General features: G+C 44.8%; 1 protein-coding gene across 9 annotated transcripts in view; it reads left to right on the top strand.

Annotated features, from left to right (window-relative positions):
• Positions 1 to 17,140, top strand: part of LOC134738695 (uncharacterized) — a 31,965-nt gene extending 14,825 nt beyond the window's left edge. For 2 of the 9 annotated variants that reach the window (XM_063656008.1, XM_063656010.1), the window contains exons 2-4: positions 4,038 to 4,325; positions 8,946 to 9,045; positions 12,073 to 12,282. In XM_063656008.1, coding sequence (XP_063512078.1) covers positions 4,038 to 4,325; positions 8,946 to 9,045; positions 12,073 to 12,212 — 528 coding nt within the window. In that variant the 3' untranslated portion in view covers positions 12,213 to 12,282. Of the gene's footprint in view, positions 1 to 4,037; positions 4,493 to 8,945; positions 9,046 to 10,614; positions 12,531 to 15,824 lie in introns of those variants that run through there. The other 7 variants (XR_010124609.1, XR_010124610.1, XM_063656012.1 and 4 more) reach the window with 7 other exon arrangements.
• Positions 17,141 to 17,771: the final 631 nt, after the last annotated feature.

Raw genomic sequence — 17,771 nt, 5'->3', positions numbered from 1 at the left:
AGCTGCGTCTCTCTCGTAAGAATTTAAATCACCTCCCCACCCTGAGAGGCCTCTTTTCTAGGATTAAGTCCTCCACCCCCCAGCAAGGATAAAAGCCTCACCGGAGAGGTCATTGTCTACCTGCAGAAGCAGTGCAGAGCGACCTGAAAGGAGATGGCTCTCATTCGTCTCTCTCTTTCATCTTCTTGAGAAATCTAGCCACAGGGTAACAGGTTTTGAGAGGATGGGAATGGGATGTGGCCAGGATCTGTGAGTGTGCAGGCTGTGTTTCACATATCATTAAACATAGTCTAGTGAGGGTTCTGCGGATAGCTGGTGTTTAAGTTTGTTTTATTGAATCAAGGAAAAGAAAAAATGCTGAGAAAAAAAATGACACAACCTGCCTTCCAGCCCATCTGACTGTTACAAATTTAATAGTAATTTTAATTCCTCTTCTCATGTAAAGGTCCTTGGCAGTGATACCTAATTTCCTAAGATAGCCTTGCTTTATATTGTATGATTAAGATGCCATGCTTATCAGAGTGTCTGGAAATTCTTCCCAACGTCCTTGACATACGTGATTAATCACATTTCCACAATAACATAACAAAAGAAATAACAGAAAATCATTTTAAGTTGTGGTTGTTTCATGCACAAAACATTTCATGAGTGTCTGGCACTCTTCTGGCCACAGATTTCATCTTAACCTAAGTATTGAAATGCTTGTGCCATTTGATTAATATTTCTATGTAAATACTTTGATAATAAGCTACATTGAGGCCGGGTGCAGTGGCTCACACCTCTAATCCCAGTTCTTTGGGAGGCTGAGGTGAGGCCAGCGGATCACGAAGTCAGGCGATGAAGACCATCCTGGCCAACACGGTGAAACACTGTCTCTTCAAATATACAAAGATTTAGCCAGGTGAGGCCAGGCTCTGGCTCATGCCTGTAATTCCACACTTTGGGAGGCTAAGGAGGGTGGATCACCTAAGGTCAGGAGTTTGAGACCAGTCTTCCCAATATGGCAAAACACTGTTTCTACTAAAAATACAAAAAATTAGCCTTGTATGGTGACAGACACCTGTAATCCCAGCTACTCTGGAGGCTGAGGCGGAAGAATCGCTTGAACCCAGGAGGTGGAGGTTGCATAGAACTGAGATCATGCCACTGCACCGTCTGGCCTGGGTGAGAAGAATGAAACTCTGTCAAAAAAAAAAAAAAAACCTGATCTATACTAAAAATACAAAAATTAGACCCTGAAGGTCACGTCCAAATGAGAAAGACATTGTTTGGCTCAAATAGTCTGACACTAAGGAATAGTGCAGACTGGACAAGTGAGGTGACTGACACCTGTAATCCCAGCACTGTGGGAGGCCATGGCTGATGGATCACCTGAGGTCAGGAGTTGGAGACCAGCCTGACCAACATCGTGAAACTCCATCTCTACTAAAAAAGGTACATGAAAATCAGCTGGCTATGGTGGTTCATGCCTGTAAATCCCAGCTACCCAGGAGGCTGAGGCAGGAGACTCGCTTGAACCCGGGTGGCAGAGGTTGTGGTGAGCGGAGATCGCACCACTGCACTCCAGCCTGGGCAACAAGAGTGATACTCTGTCTCAAAAAATAGAATAGTGCAGAGTAAGAGCAGATTTATGTATGTATGTATGTATATATGTATGTATTTATTTATTTATTTATTTTCAGAGAAGCAGGGAATCTGGAATTTTGGGTGAAATGTCTGTTTCCAGAAGCTGAAAATGCTCTCAAATGGAAAATTCAGGCTAGCCTCTATCAAGCTTCTCTTTGTTCTATGTGTGAATAGCATGGGACAGAGGGAACAGCTTGAGCCAAGGCAGGATGGTGGGATGGGACAGATGGCCAGGGCTGCTGCACTGGGGGCCGTAGTGGAGAATTTGGCTGGAAATGCAGGTGGGACCAGACCATGAAGAGTCTCAAACACAGACCTGAGGACTCTGACCTTTATCCTGGGGGTGGCAGGAAACCATGTTATGTGAAGGAACAAGGCTGTTTCTCCCTCAGCACTAGCGCAAGCAAAGGCCAGGGACGCCCTCAGTGGAAGCTTGCTGCTGGATTTGTTCATGTGCCCTTTCTCCTGCCTGCACTAGGGTCAGAATGGCCTGGGGTACTGCACACATCCTGCCAGGAATAGAAGGCCCCACAGCTATAGCACCTCTCTTCCCTTTAGATCTTTGGAAGGATGAGCAGATTATTCAGCCTCTCTGAGCCTCAGTTTTCTCATCCATAAAATGAGGACAGTACACTAACCTCGCAGGTCACAAGGATGTTATGAAATCAGGTGAGCACAGCATAGCGGGTGTATTTTTGGGTCCTATTATTACTTGTGAACCAAGTTGCCTTGTAGAAAAGGCACAGGCTCAGAGGACCTGTGTTTCAATCCCACTATGCTCCTGTAATGCCCACCTCTCAGGTATGATGGAAAGATTAAATTCACGGACATGATGCCTGTGCAGCATCTGATACCCAGCAGATGCCTAAGAACCTAACCTACCACCCACCTGAGCAAGTATAAGCAGTCCTGCTCCTCCTGCAAGCACTGGAGATGCTGCCTCCCACCCACCTTAGAACACTGCTCCTCCTCCCTCTCTGCAGGGGGCATTTTGTAGGCCTCAGTCGCTGGGCTTGTTGTCCTCTCACCTGCCTCTCAGCATGGGGCACAGAGCACACATTCTTCACCTTTGCAAGAAGCTTCTCTATGCATCCCTGCCCCCAGCCTTGCTGAGTGCATTCACCTATTGTCTTATTTATAATCAGGATAGAGTTGCTCCTTACTGTGTAGTTGAGGAAATGGAGACCTAGAAAGGGAAGGAAAGACCAACACTCTGAGCACCTGCAATGTGCCTGAGGCAATGTACCCATTAGCTCTGCTTCACAGCAGCCCAAGAGGGAGGTATTATTCTTCCCCTGTGTAAATGTGGGTGTTGAGGCTCAGAGAGGGGCAGTGACTTGTCCAAGGTCACATAGCAAGCAACCGTCAGTGGCTGAGGGCAAACCCAGGTATTTCTGACTTCAGAGTGTGGGATTTAGAACAAACATTTGCAACGTGAGGTTGACAGATCCATCCCCCAGTGCTGTTCCAAGGAGCAGATGGGGTCATAAGTGTGTGAGTACCTGACATGGTGCCCAAGGACTGGGAGTAGAAGCAGAATCCCATCCACCTCCACCTAATCATACAGAGAAAAGAGACAGGAGCCCAGGGAGGGCTGTGCTGTGCCCAAGCTGTCAGCAAGCAGTAGGCAGAGCCCAGGCCCCTGCTTTCCCATGCCAACCCCTTCCCAGTTCAGGGCAAGGCCACCTCTCCAGGGCCTTTCCCTCCCCTAGAGAGGAAATGCCCCAAGTTCCTCTGACCAGACAGGAGAGTGAATGAGAGCATAAAATTCCACCTCAGCACACACACCTGGAGCCTGAGGCTGAAAGCTGGAATCCCAGACTTTGACACTCAAGAAGCCACCTGCACACTCTTTCAGCACCTCCACCTGGGACCTTCATGAGCACCTTGCTTCCCTCCCAGGGGAGAGGGGGTGTCCCCGAGACACTGGGGCCCTTAGAAGGCGCTATATGTTGGCAGTGACTGCAGCAGCGTGGTGGGATTCCGGGTGGTGTAGGAAGCAGGGGAAGCAGATCACAACACTCAGGATGGCCAGAGCTGAAGGCATCAGAGTCCTCTGCCCTTGCTCTGCAAAAAAAAACCCACGGCATATTCCCCTCCCACTCCACACCTCCCACGGTCAGCAGTCGGCCCCAGAGGAGGAGCAGCGAGGCCTTAGGAGGACGGCAACCACTGCTGGCAAGGCATTGGTGTTCTCCTGTTGAACTGCACAGGTTGTCAGCATGAGACAATGTCGCTCTGTGACCATGATGGGTCAAGACAAAGCAAGGTCACTTGGTAGCTATCATGGCTCATCTCATGCAAAACATGGACAAAAGTGACCTCACACCCCCTCCTCTGTGTCTATGTCATGACCACTACCTCTTTGTCAATTGCAGCGTTAGCTTTGGTCTTGTCTTCCTTCCTTCTAGGTAAGATTGGGGAAGATGCCATGTGATAGAATCCACCCTGCCTCTGACAGCATCCAACCTGGAGCAAAGGCTTCTTTCAACTCTCCCGCAAGCTCCCAATACAAGCCCAAATTCTGGAACAAGTCCTTTCCAACACCTCCTTCAGAGAAGCTCCCTGGATCCAGGCAGTGCTTCCTCCCCTCCCTGCAGCAGGAAGCCCAGCTTGCGAGCTGCAGGTGTGCTCCAGGTGGTCACTGGATGCAGGGTATTGACAGATGGATCCTATCGATATGCCCACTGCATAACCATGTAAGCACATCATCCCCCACTTGCACATGAGGAAACAGAGGTCCACAGGATGGAGAAGGGAAGACATAATTTGTCCTTCAAATGCGATACTGGTGAGATGTGAGAGGCACCACCCCTCATAACTCAGTGAGGCAGTGGGCACACCAGGACCCTCCCAGGCAGATCAGGTGTGTGGTCACCCGCATTGCATAGCATGGGCGGGAGTTCGGGAGACCATACATATGTCTCGCCACCTCTCCACTGGCCCGACCTCCCTGCAGACCCCCAGGACTGGGTTAGCATCTGCTTGCTGTCAGGCCTGACCACCAGAGGTCTTTGCTTATGTCTAAGGTCCCTGTAGTTGTGGTTCACAGGATGGGGGCTGCTCCTGAGATTCAGCACCACACAGGCACTGCACAGCACTGTGCCATGGTGGTGGGCACTCGCTTTCCAGATAGGGCCCATGTTGCCAGCAGGCATGATGCCTCATTTACCCTACCCTGAGTGCAATAGGTCGTTTTATAGAAAAAAACTTGGGCCAGGCGCGGTGGCTCACACCTGTAATCCCAGCACTGTAGGAGGCCAAGGCGGGTGGATCACAAGGTCAGGAGCTCAAGACCAGCCTGGCTAATATAGTTAAACCTTGTCTCTATGAAAAATACAAAAATTAGCCAGATGTGGTGGTGGGTGCCTGTAGTCCCAGCTACTCCGGAGGCTGAGGCAGGAGAATCACTTGAACCCAGGAGGCAGAGGTTGCGGTGAGCCAAGATCATGCCACTGCACTCCAGCCTAGGCGACAGAGCAAGACTCCATCTCAAAAAAAAAAAAAAAAAAAAAAAGAAAGAAAGAAAAGAAAAGGAAAAGTATTTGTAGATGAATGAAGGTGACTCCTTTGAATATTGGAAATGATTTTATTTTAGCCATTGGTCTGGCACTCATTCTGATGGGGTGACATGTGTCCCTGCCTTACTCAGCAGAGCACAGGAGTGTGCTACACCTCCCCTCATCTGAAGATTCAGCCCACGAGCAGGAACGCCTGTCTTTGTGTCACACCAACAGAGAGGATGTGTCTGGTTTCACCACTCACTGCAGAGGCAGAAATTACCCAGAAAGAAGAGATAGTCTGTTCCCAGGAGTGGGTCCTTTTGACCTAGCATGGGGGTCATCTCCCTTCCTTGGCCAGGACCCCCAACCTGAACACAGAGGCAGAGAACATGTGAAGGGCTCCCATTCGCAGGTGGCCCAGGGTGCAAGCTCTGAGTCTGTGGTCCTGGTCACTGTCCTTTTCTCCACAGCATGGCTGCCACCATCCTGGGCTGGGGCACAGAGGGGCTTTGCAGAGATCAGCATAACAAAAGCATCAGTGAGATGCTGCAATAGCAAACCGTGATACCTTCGTGGGCTGCCAAGACAGCCTAAGCTATTTGTTGCTGCACTCAGTGTCCCCAGACCGCTGTGTGGCAGTCACTGCCTCTGGTGTGTCTCTTTTACTTCTCTTCTCCTGCCTGAGCTTCTGCTCTGAACTCTGTCTCTAACTTACAAGAAATCAAGCTCACTGGATTCTGAGCTCTTCAGGGTCAAGGACTGTGTCAGTAGTTCATGTCTCTTTCTAGAGATCACAGCTTAGTATCTGGCACAGAGCAGATACTCAGCCAATGCCAAATGACTCATTTGCCGGAAAGCTGAATTTCATCCATAATCCTAGGGCGTTTTACCAGGCTTTGTAAATACATACAGGCCATTTAGAAATTTGAATGTCAAAGAGTAAAGGAGCTGAGAAAGTAAACATTGGAGAAGCATTTGGGGGGGGTGGTATTATTTGCAAAATATTCCTGGATCCTTGTGAGTACTATAAACCCTTGATGAGCACGGATTCTGGGCCAGGCCAGACACCCAGCTGGACCCAGGAGATACTGAGGTGAGTAAAGCCAAAATGCCTCCCTTCAGCAGGAGGCAGGCAGTCACACCAAAGTGATAAAGGCACAAAACCCAGAGGCAGCAGAGGAGAAAGGACTACCTTGTTCCTGGACTCTGTGACCTCAGGGAGAGCTTTGAGAGGAGGACATCTGAGGAGGGATTGGAAGGATGAACACAAATTTGCCGAGCAGAAAAGGGAGCCAAGGAAATCCCGATGGAGAACAGCTTGGGTGAGAGTGTGAGCCACGGGACTGAGGGGCACAGGCATGGAACTGGAGGAGCAGAAAGAATGAGGGAGGTCAGCAGAGGTCAGTCACAGAAGGTTTGAATCCTGGTGAGGGAGCAGTGGGTGCTGCATGAGGGACATGGGCCTGGAGAAGATGCAGTTATCTCTGAGTGAAGATGGAGCACGCCATCCACCAGGGAACCACAAGATGCAATAGAAATAAGAACCCTGAGAAGCCTGCACAAAGGATGAGGGGCCCAGGGGTGGCACCAAGAAGGTCCCTGTCAGAGGCCAGCTTTGAACGGAGACAGAAAAGACTCTTGAGGGTCTCAGCTGCTGCAAACCTCCTCAACAAATCATATTTTACCTTCAAATATTTGCTAAAGAATACTAACTATTGGAAGAGCAATGCTCCATTGATAATAATTATTCCCTCACTGTACATTTTTTACAATTCTCAAAATGCTGTCGGTCCAGTGTCTCATTGGAACCCCCATATAATCCCATTTTACAAATAGGGAAATGAGGCCCTGTGATGTCACACCGAGGTTTGCAGCAGTTCCAGGATAGAAAATAGGGAGCACTTTCATCTCAGCCCTTGGTATAAGTCTCAAAGTTCCTTTTCTGGGATGGGTTCCTTGAGGCCATCCAACAGCCCGTAGTCCAAGAATTCTTCTTCCTCCTTGGGCTTCTCCACACCTGTTTCCAAAGCCTCCTTCTCCTCCTTTGTTCTCAGGTACCACTACCACTTGTTGGGCAGGGAGACCTCCTGCTGCTGTCCATCCTAGGGTGTATCCTCCAACATTGGTGCATTGTGGTTCAGCCAGCACCTACACCACCTGAAGCCCAGGGCTCCTGTGGTGGGCCTGAGGTTCCTCCCTATCAAATGGAGATGTGCTGGGATTGCTTCCTTTGCTGAAGCCCATGTCCAGGTTATCTTCGGGGTGGCACAGGATACAGGGCTCTGGGGACAGGCCAGAGGGCTGCAGGGGCAAAAACCAAGAGGATGAGGGGATCTCTGAGTCAGACCGCCTGGATCCGCATCCCAGAGACTAGCTGCAAGGCCTGGGGAAGACTGGTTCACCTCTCTGGGCATAAGTTTCCTCCCCTGTAAAGTGGGAGGCATAACAGATTCACTCCTACAGTTGTCTCTGAGTTTTACAGCAGGTAATGTGTGCAAAGTACATCGCGCAATGCCTGGCACATGGTAGGTGAGAATAAACAGGGTTACTATGATATCAACATCTGAGCTAGGTCACTCATGCACTTCTCCAATGCTTCAGGGTTCCCTTCCATCCCTCACAGGGTAGCAGCAAGTGAAAGGGATGCCCCTGGCCTTGAGGAGCTCACATCTTCTCATTTCCAAGGGCTCTCCATCCAGTATCCACACATGCCTGGCATGCAGCAGGCGCCTCATCCACATCTGGTGAAAGAGTGGAAAGCAGGTCATTATCATGTATTGTTTGGCACAGAATCTGCAGTAGGGGACAGAGAAGTGAGTGACTGTAGTTGTGCTCACCAGTTCCTGTCCCTGAATTTTCAGGGATCAAGCAGCCTTAGCAAGTCTAGTACCAGGGAGTGGGCACTGTGTGGTGGAGCAGGAGGCAGGTCCTGAGAAAGGCAGTGGGGTGAGGAGAGGAACTCTGCCTTTGAGGTCTGGGAGATCCTCCACCAGGACCTCACCAAAGGCCCCAGGCAGGTCATCCCTCATCCCAGAATCTCTCTATGCTCTTCTGTATAATGGGGCTAGCCTGGAAGAGATACTTGCACAACCATGTTCAGAGCAGCATCATCCACAATAACCAAAAGGTGGAAGCAACCCAAGTGTCCATGGATGGATGGACGGATCAACAAAATGCTGTCTATGCATACAGTGGAATAGTGTTCAGCCTTGAAAAGGAAGGAGATTCTGACACCTGCTGCGTCAAGAATGAACATTGAGGACATTAGGTTGAGCAAAATAAGCCAGACCAAGAAGACAAATGCTGTATTATTCCACTTTTCCAAGGCACCTAGAGTAGTCAAATCCATAGAGACAGACATGAAAATGGTGGCTACCAGGTCCTGGGGAGGGTAGTGATTGGGGAGTTGTTTTTAAATGAGTTACAGAATTGTAGTTTTACAAGAAGAAAAGCATTCTGGAAATTGGTTGCACAACATTGTGAATGTATTTAATGCCACCGAAATGTAAACTTAAATATAGATAGACAGTAACTTTTAGTTTATTTTACCACAATTTTTATAATGGGGTAGTTATGCCTGTCTTCTTGTGTTGCTGTAGGATTTCATGAGATAACATATAAGGAACCACCCAGCATGTTGCCTGGCACATAGTAACTGCTCAATAAATCACACCTGGATGTTATTGAAGATAAAGTTACCTGACTTCTCTGAGGCTTGCTCTCTTCAGCTGAAAATTCTCCCAAAATATATTAGATGAGACCCTACTGTATTATACTGGGTTCATAAATACCACTCCCCCTTCTCCCTTCCCACAGAGCACAATGAATAGAAGGCACTTCTCTGCACCCCAAAAGCTCCAAGCTGATTGTGAGAAGGAAATGCTGGATGGAGGGGTTCCTGGAACTACTGTGAGGGGTGAGCTTTCCCCAGATGTCTAGAAATGAGGCAGAGGCCCGACATCTTCCACCCCCACTAAGGTTGCCTTGCAGTTCCCAGCTGGCTCTATACTTCCTAGAAACTGCCACTTTTCTGCCTCCATTACCTCATAGCCCAGTCAGCACCATTATCATCATCACCATGATCGCCATCACCATCCTTACAATCACCAACACTATCATCATCGCCATCACCATTCTTACCCTCACCATTCTCACCATCATCAACACCAGCATCTTCACCATAACTATCACTATCGTTATCACCACCTTCACCATCACCATCCTCACCATAATAATTATTGTCACCCTCCCCATCCTCAAAATCATCATCATTATCATCATTACCATCACTATCATCGTCACTATCACCATTCTCACCATCATCCTCATCATCATCACCATTATCCTCACCATAACTATCGCTGTTATCATCACCACTTTCACCATCACCATCCTTATCATCACCATCACAATCACCACCATCACCATTCTCACCATCACCATGTTCACCTTTACCATTCTCACCATCATCATCACCTTCATCATCCTCAACATAACTATCACTTCATTATCACCACCTCCACCTTCACCATCACCATCCTCACCATCATCATCACCACCATCACAATGATCCTTGCTACATGGAACCATGCATTCTGGGTAGGAGGGCTCTTGGGTCAGGGCATCTAACACATCTTGTAGGATAGAAACCCAGCCCTTCAGGGTCTCACAGTTGGTGAAGTAACTGATTCTTGTGAGGCCATGTTCCTCTGGGTGATGTGGGATGTCACAAGACCAATAAATATGGGCTGAAGCCCATCGCATCACTTCTTTTTTTGTAAAATAAGCTCCATCATCAGTAGTAATTGTATGATAGCAGAGAATAAGAACTCAGCAAATGTAAATAATTTGATGCTATGAGAAGCATATGAAGTGGAGTCCATATTCCAATATGCATCTATTCCAGTGAGGGCAATTCTTTACCACTTCCATGAAGGAAGGGAGAAAATATTATTACAACATTACCAGAAATCTGTCTGGTCTAGGCAGGGCAGTTCCTCTTTCCAGGGTCTCAGCATTGCTCATTGTCGGCAGTCAGGGCACTCACCTGGGCAGTGGGCAGCACTGCTGCAGGGAAGTTCATGTTATTGGAAACATGTAGCATCTTCTCCTGCTACCATCGCCACATTGTCCATGAAACCACTGGGCAAAGGATGAGGAATCTGGGAAAAGTTCTCATAACCAGAATATAATCATCCATATCAGGATATCAGCATTCACCCAACACTGCTGTCCAATCAACAGATGCTATAATCTCATCCAAATTTTCTCAGTTGTGCCCTAAATACATTTTTTTTGAACTTTGTAATCCAGGATCCAATCCAGGATTTCCTATTGCATTAATTGTCATGTCTCTTAAGCTCCTTCAACTTCAAACAGTTCCTCTGTTTTGCCGTATTTTTAATAACCTTAAGAGTTTTAAAGAGCATAAGTATTTATGAAGGATGTGTTCACCTTTTTCCATCTGATGTGTTTCTACATCCAGACTTAGGTCATGTATCTTTCACAAGAAAACCACAGAAATACTGCTGTGGTCTTCCTAGGACATCACAGCAGGAGGCACATGATCAAGTTTGTGCCAGATTTCTCCACCACAAAGTCATCATTCTTCCAATTGTAATTGAGAAGTATTTCATATGAAGATATTAATTACACATACACATGAATGTATATTTATATGTAAAATATATACAAAATATTATTTCAATGTCTAACCAATATAAAAGTTATTAATTGATATGTTTAATTTTATTTCCTACTAAGTCTTCAAAATCTGGTGTGTGTTTTACCCTGACAGCACATCTCAGTCCAGCCTAGCCACATTTCAAGTGCTCAATATTCACATGGCTGTGGCTACCATATTTGTCAGGGCAGCACTAAAGCACTAAAGAACTTCTGCCTTGGAGAAGTTCTAAGCTTTCAAAATGTTTGGCAAATACATTTTATAAAATTCTTCAGAATCCATAAATAGGCAATTACACATTCAGTAAGCCATAGAATCCAACATGACATTAAAAATGAATCCCTCTACAAAAAAGAAGGTAGGCAAAATTTTCTTCAGACCCAATGGGCAAATCAATTGTGATTACCTAACATGCACATCATTATTTGTTAACATCCTTCATTAATACCCCCAAACCCCATCAACAGGTAAATGAACAAATGCATTGAGGACTGTCTGAACAATGTCCCAGTTTCTTACCATTCGTACTTCTTTTGCAAGCAGAAAAGACTCAGTATTAGCAAAGACTATTCAGATAGTTTGTTCTTATGCCAGTAGTTGTAATTTCCTGGAGGTGCAATACTTCTCACAAGTACTTTCCTGTTTGGCCATTTTCTGCAGTAATATCCATGCTCCCATTTTCTCTATTCTTTAATTTCTATCCTAGACTTTTCTTTCATCCTATAATTCTTTATCCTAAAAATATTAATTTAAGGATAACATCACAAAGTAGTATATTTCTTCAGATGATACTCCAAATTGATACCTAATATACAGAAATGACTATCATGGACATAACCCACAACATGTGAAATGTATGGCTCATTCTACTGACATTATAAAGGAAAGTTAATGACAACTGAATTTCTAGTCATTTTCCACCCAACCAGTTGCTTATAAAATGGCAAGGAATTGTAGGTATGTACACAGTGGCTATTTTTTGGTGGGGTGTTCAGCAACTCTCCTCTTGAGAGCCCCCCTTTTCTTTGAGGACCATTTCAATGAGCACCAACTGGGCCTGACCCAACCTACCAGCCCCAGCCCCAGCCCCAGAGGTGATCATGATGCCCAGCTCTGGCAAAAGACTCTACCCTTGGATCATGGCAACTGTTTCAGTACTTTTTTTTTGGAATCATCAGGAAGGACTCTTGCTTTTTCTACCACTGTGGTCTGCGAGGACAAAGTAAAGTGGGTTATTTGTCGTACTATCTCTTGCTACAGAGAGAGAAGAGAGTCATCTTCAGAAGGAAAAAATGAGGCTAAAACAAAAGGAAAAGTGTCAAGAGAAAGAAGGAGAACATTTCTTGATGATTTTATATAAGCCCCTGGGTCCAGCTATGCATGACAGCGACTTGGGTTAAAGCTCTGTCACTTATAGGACCATTGACTTAAATATAAAATAAAGTATTAAAAGCTGTGAACTTTTAGATGAAAATACAGAAAAAAAATCTTTGTAATATTCAATTAATCAAAAATGTCTTAGATGAAGCCCCAAAAAACAAATGCACAAGAACAATTAATAAATTGGACCCCATCAATATTAAGAGCATCTGCTATTTGGAAGATAGTGTTATGAGAACAAAAAAGAAAACTCAAGGGGAAAATGCTGGCAAGTCTCATATCTAATAAGGGGTTTGAATCCAGAGTATATAAAGAAACTATTAAAATTTAATAATGAGAAAATAAGCAAAGAAAAAAACCAAAAAGGAAGAAGCAAAAAAAAAAAATGTGAACATACACTTTACCAAATATATACACATGGAATGTAAGTACATAAAGAGATACTACATATTATTAGGCATTATGGAACCACAATAAAATACTATTGTACACACATGAAAATGTCTAAAATTTTTAAAGAAGGTCCATACAAAGTGTTAGCAAGAGTGTGGAATTCTTATATATTGCTGATAAAAATATAAAATGGTACAACCATTTTGGCAAACATTTTGACAGTCTCTTAAAACTAAACCTAAACCTATTAGCTGTTACACTCGTAATATTTACTCAAAGTTATAAGAACTTATGTACATGAATGTTCATTGCAAATGTATTTGTATAAGTCCAAAGCTGGAAGCAATGCAAAAACCCATCAACAGGCAAATGGATATATAAGTTGTGACCGATCTGCACAATAGAATACTACTCAGTAATAAAATTAATGACCCATTGATGCCTGCAATGTAGCTGAATCTCAAAATAATTATGCTGTGTGAAAGATGCCAGACCCCTCCAAAAAAGGGTCCATACTACACTTCATTTATATAAATGTCTAGACAAGGCAAACTATTTTATAGTGACAGATTGGTGATTGCCAGGGAGAGTGGTAAGGTAGGAAGATACAGAAAGTTTGGGATTATAAAAGGGCAAGGGTAAACTTTTATGAGTGTTGGATATGTTCATTATTTTTATTTTGGTGATGGATTTGCAAGTACATATAAAAAATAACACACAATAGAAGTAGAAACAGTATTTTTGTTTCTTTCTTAATAAAGCACAATTTACTTACTAATGGGATGTGTGTGCCTGCTGGGCACACAGCACAACTTTTCAAATCTTAAAATCGGACTGGATCTCAACCACTGGACCTTATTCCTATTCCACACTGACTTTAGCACAATACTTGCTTTCATCGCGGTAATTAACAACACCCACCTTAAAGGTAAAGAAATGCACTTCTAACTAACTACTTTTGAAACTATGAACTGCCTCAGGCTAGTAGTTCTTAAGGTCTGCAGCAAATGTTGCTTTGTTTCCCTCAAAAATATACAGCCTGGGCAACATGGCAAAACCCTGTCTCTACTAAAATTACAAAACTTAGCCAGGCATGGTGGTGCATGCCTTACTCAGGGAGGCAGAGGCTGCAGTGAGCCTAGACCTCACCACTCCACTCCAGCCTGGGGGACAGAGTGAGACCCCCATCTCAAATACACACACACACAAACACACACACAAAAATATACTCATATGTTATCCGCTGGTGCCCCTGTCAGTTAAACACAACATCTCAGGGCATCTCAGCACACAGTGTGAGAGCCGTGGTCCTAAACACTTCAATTAAAAGTGAAACATCTCTGGCTGGATTTTTAGAATATTCACTTTTTAATGTTTTATATTATATTTATTTTTTATGTTTTAATTAATTTATCTGGATACAAGAATCCAGACATTTGGAAGTAAAACAATGGAAAACATGCCTGCAAACACTAATCAGCAAAAAGCTCATGTTGCTATGTTATTGACAGTTTAGACTTAAGCCAAGAAATATTGCTGAGATGAAAAGATTTTATGATGTCAGTCACTGGAAAAGTATGCCAATTTTAAATATGTCTAAATATAAAATATCCCTTCAAATTATTTACTACAGAAACTGATATAACTAAAAGAAAACTGGACTAATCTACAATATAGATTTTAACATACCTTTCAATTACCAATGGAACCAACACAAAAAAATCCATAAGAGAAAGAGAGATTTGATGAACGCAATGAACAAACTTGACATAAACTGACATATACAGAATGCGACACTCAACAACTACTGAATACACATCCTTTTCCAGTGCACGTATCATATTTACCAACATAGATTATATGTTGGAATTTAAAGGGACTCATCACAGAGTATTCAGTCGTGGGATTTTGCCTAAATTTGTCTGGCCTTCAACAGGGTTCAAATACCGTTAAATTCTTATTTCATCTAAAGAGTCCTATCCTTTTTTTTGGAAATTTTACTGCAACAATCTAAATTTGCATAACAACTGAACCCAGCCCTTGGAACTTGAAGTTTATTCTAGTCAAAGGCAGATTAAACTGTCTAAGTAGTAATGTCCTTCAAATTGTTGTCCCCTGCTCCAGTAACGGAGTATAGCTCCAAGAAGCTAACAGACTGTCCTTCATAGTATACATTCTATGTTACATCAAAACATGGTATAAATCCTTGAAATCAGCAGCAGAGAGAAAATGAGATCAACAACCATCTAGCTGTGACCTCACTACTTAGTAATTACACTTTTAGCTGACTCCTTTACTTGATTCCTAACTGCTTATTTCTGGCAAGGTAGCACTAATCCCTGACCAAGCTGACCTTTTAAGAAGTGAGCAGAACGAAAAGGCTCTACCACCAGTGATCAGCTTAACAAGCTGCAACGCTAGTCACTGGCTGCAACTCTAGTCACTGGCTGCAACTCATATTGTGGGTTTTAAGAGCTCAGAATTACCATGGAAATATTATTGACTCCAAAAGAAACCCAGAAATCTCTGGGAATCCAGCAAAGATAGAAAGGGTCCTCTCAATAGTCACCACTCACACTTTGCTTTGTTTTGGTAACTATTTTATTACATACGGAGAATATCAAAAAAGTAGGCCTTTTCCTCATTGTTAATGCTAACCCTAAAATGGTAAGGCTCTTGCAGGTTGAAACCCCCTGGCTCTCACTGGCCCTTCAACAGAAGGCAGTGAAGTCACCTGCAAGAGTGATCACCCAAAAGCTTCCAGGCTGGACCAGTTGGGACTCAGTTCTTGCAGTTCCCAAATTCACAGTTCTCTTGGGACATGGTTATTTATGGAGCTCCTGAAGATGAGAAATTCCACCCAGGAAATTCTGTTTATAAAAATTATTCACATCTAATTATGTCTGGAGACATTAACACAGCAATGTCAAAAATTTTCCATTAATTGTTAATCCATGGAGAAAAACTGAAAAATTATTTTTTAAAATATGAAAACCTTCATATAATACAAATTATACTCCCACATGTGATTCAATTTCTATTCATTAATGCCAGAGAAGTTAATAATTACGAATTGCCAGTGGTAAAAAAAAATCATTCATCACTGGAGAAGCGCAGAAGGTTTAAAAGAGGTAAGAATTAGTTTTTGGCTTTGGGGAGTTTTATGCTTTCCAAAAGGTTTTGCTCTTTTTATTTTTGCTCATGGCTTTCTCTCTCTCTCTCTTTCTTTCTGATTTCAGTTTCTTTTGATTTTCCTGTTTAGAAATGGTGAGAGAACTTTGGATGTGGAATGTGGAGTAGGTGGAACACGAAGTGAGGTTCTGCACTTGGGGTGGTCAGCACTGCGGATGCCCAGCAAAGGCACTGCCTGGTCCACATCCCGGAGGGGTTTCTGCACCCTAGTCGGCATCGCAGCTGATGGTGAAACTTTTGGTGTGGCAGAAGAGTGTCCACAAACTTCGGAAGGTATCCGCTGCATCCTCCATAGCCGTGTATCCCTGCCGAGGGCGATCATCTCGGGGAGCGGAAAGTACTGCTCATGGGCCAGGGCTGGCTGGTTGGAGCCACTTGCGCGGCGCAGCCCTGGCAGAGGTTCAGGCAGCCCAGGTGTCGCAAGCGGCTGTGAGTGATGCCTCCTTGGGGCCGGAGGGGTCCCAGGAAGGCTGCAGACCAGGGCTGACGAGCGGGCAGCATGGTGGCCGCGATGGAAGGTGACAAGGTTAGCAGCGCCAGGGGGCCTAGCAGAGCCCGAGCCCGGGCATCCCGCATCTCCAGCAGCACCACGGGTAGGCCTGGCGCTGGTGACGTGGCGGCCGGTGCACAAGGCCCACGACCCAGTCCCAGAGGCCAGCCCATCGTCAGATAACTTCAGGAACCCCGGGCCAGCTGAGGCCCCAGGCCCCACAGGCAAGACAAAGGGCAGAGGCTCCGCAGGCGGGGACGAGAGCCAGCAGCGAAGGCCTGGCTCCACCGCCGCGGAGCTCGCAGGGCGCAGCAGGCACCGGGCAGCGAGCAGGGCTTCCAGAGGACGTTGTGCACCCCCGCAAAGGCTCCTGCCCGGCGTCCAGCCTCTCCGCGGGGACTCCATGTGCACCTCCTCCTCATTGTCCTTGTCTAGGGCCGCGGCAAGGTCCTCGCTCCCATGGCGTGACTCCGGGGGCGCAGGAGCCTGGGCTGAGCAGGTGGAGTAGGGTGAGCACCGCCAAGAACCCAGCGAGAGTGGCGCCCCAGGGCGGCACAGGAGGCCGCATTTAACGTGTCAATCATCTCAAAGATTTTATGGCATCTTTTTTTTGACATCTTATAATATCGATAATGTCTATTATATCTTGTGATATAATTATTAACACCACTTCATTGTGATTATTATGATTATTTTTATACCAACACATCTTCAATTATTAACATTCCCATTTGCTAGAGAATAATGAAAACGACTAGTTTTGAAAGCCTTACGTCTGCCAATGGAAGCACATTCCAGCATGTCGCCAACGCAATTCACTTTCCACCACTTTCACAAGAAACGTTACTGCACAATTATACTATCCTACCCTTATATACTTTGTGTGTGTGTACTTGTGTGTATGTATGTTATATATGTTTTATATATATATATATATATATATATATATATAAAGTATGCCAGAGATGAACAAGTTTTAGAAAATTAAATGCACACAGGTCATGTCAGTGCTATGTATAGTGTGGTGTACTAAGTATAGATGTTCAACAGTGTGGAATCTAGGCCGGAACAGGACTCCTAGTCTTAAGCAATTCTTCCTAGGTTCAGTCTCTGGAAATAATGCTTTATATCAAGTATGCGAGAAAATTAATGGATTTTAAAGACTGTTCTATGTCAACTATAATATTTCATTTGGGGATTTCTGTCCCTTATAATATCTACCTCATTTTGGATGGATTCCTTGAGGCCTGGTTTATTTTTCTTTTCCTTTCTACACATTGCTGTTCAGAGTGATGAAAGGAATTGTATTTTGAATAAAATAGCTAAGCATCCTTTTGTGAGCAAGGAGCATGATGGTACTTTGACCTACCATTTCTCGTTATGGTAGTTATGGTTACAGTGGGGCTGGAGTGTTTACTGGGAGCCTGGACATCTGCTGGGACATGATACCCACTGGGATTTTTTTGTGTCAACCTGGTCTCTGATGTCCACCTGGGGATTGGGA

Source organism: Pongo pygmaeus, chromosome 19 (genome assembly GCF_028885625.2).
Source record: "Pongo pygmaeus isolate AG05252 chromosome 19, NHGRI_mPonPyg2-v2.0_pri, whole genome shotgun sequence".
In the NCBI taxonomy this organism is placed as follows: domain Eukaryota; kingdom Metazoa; phylum Chordata; class Mammalia; order Primates; family Hominidae; genus Pongo; species Pongo pygmaeus.
This window is presented reverse-complemented; position numbering and strand designations above follow the sequence as displayed.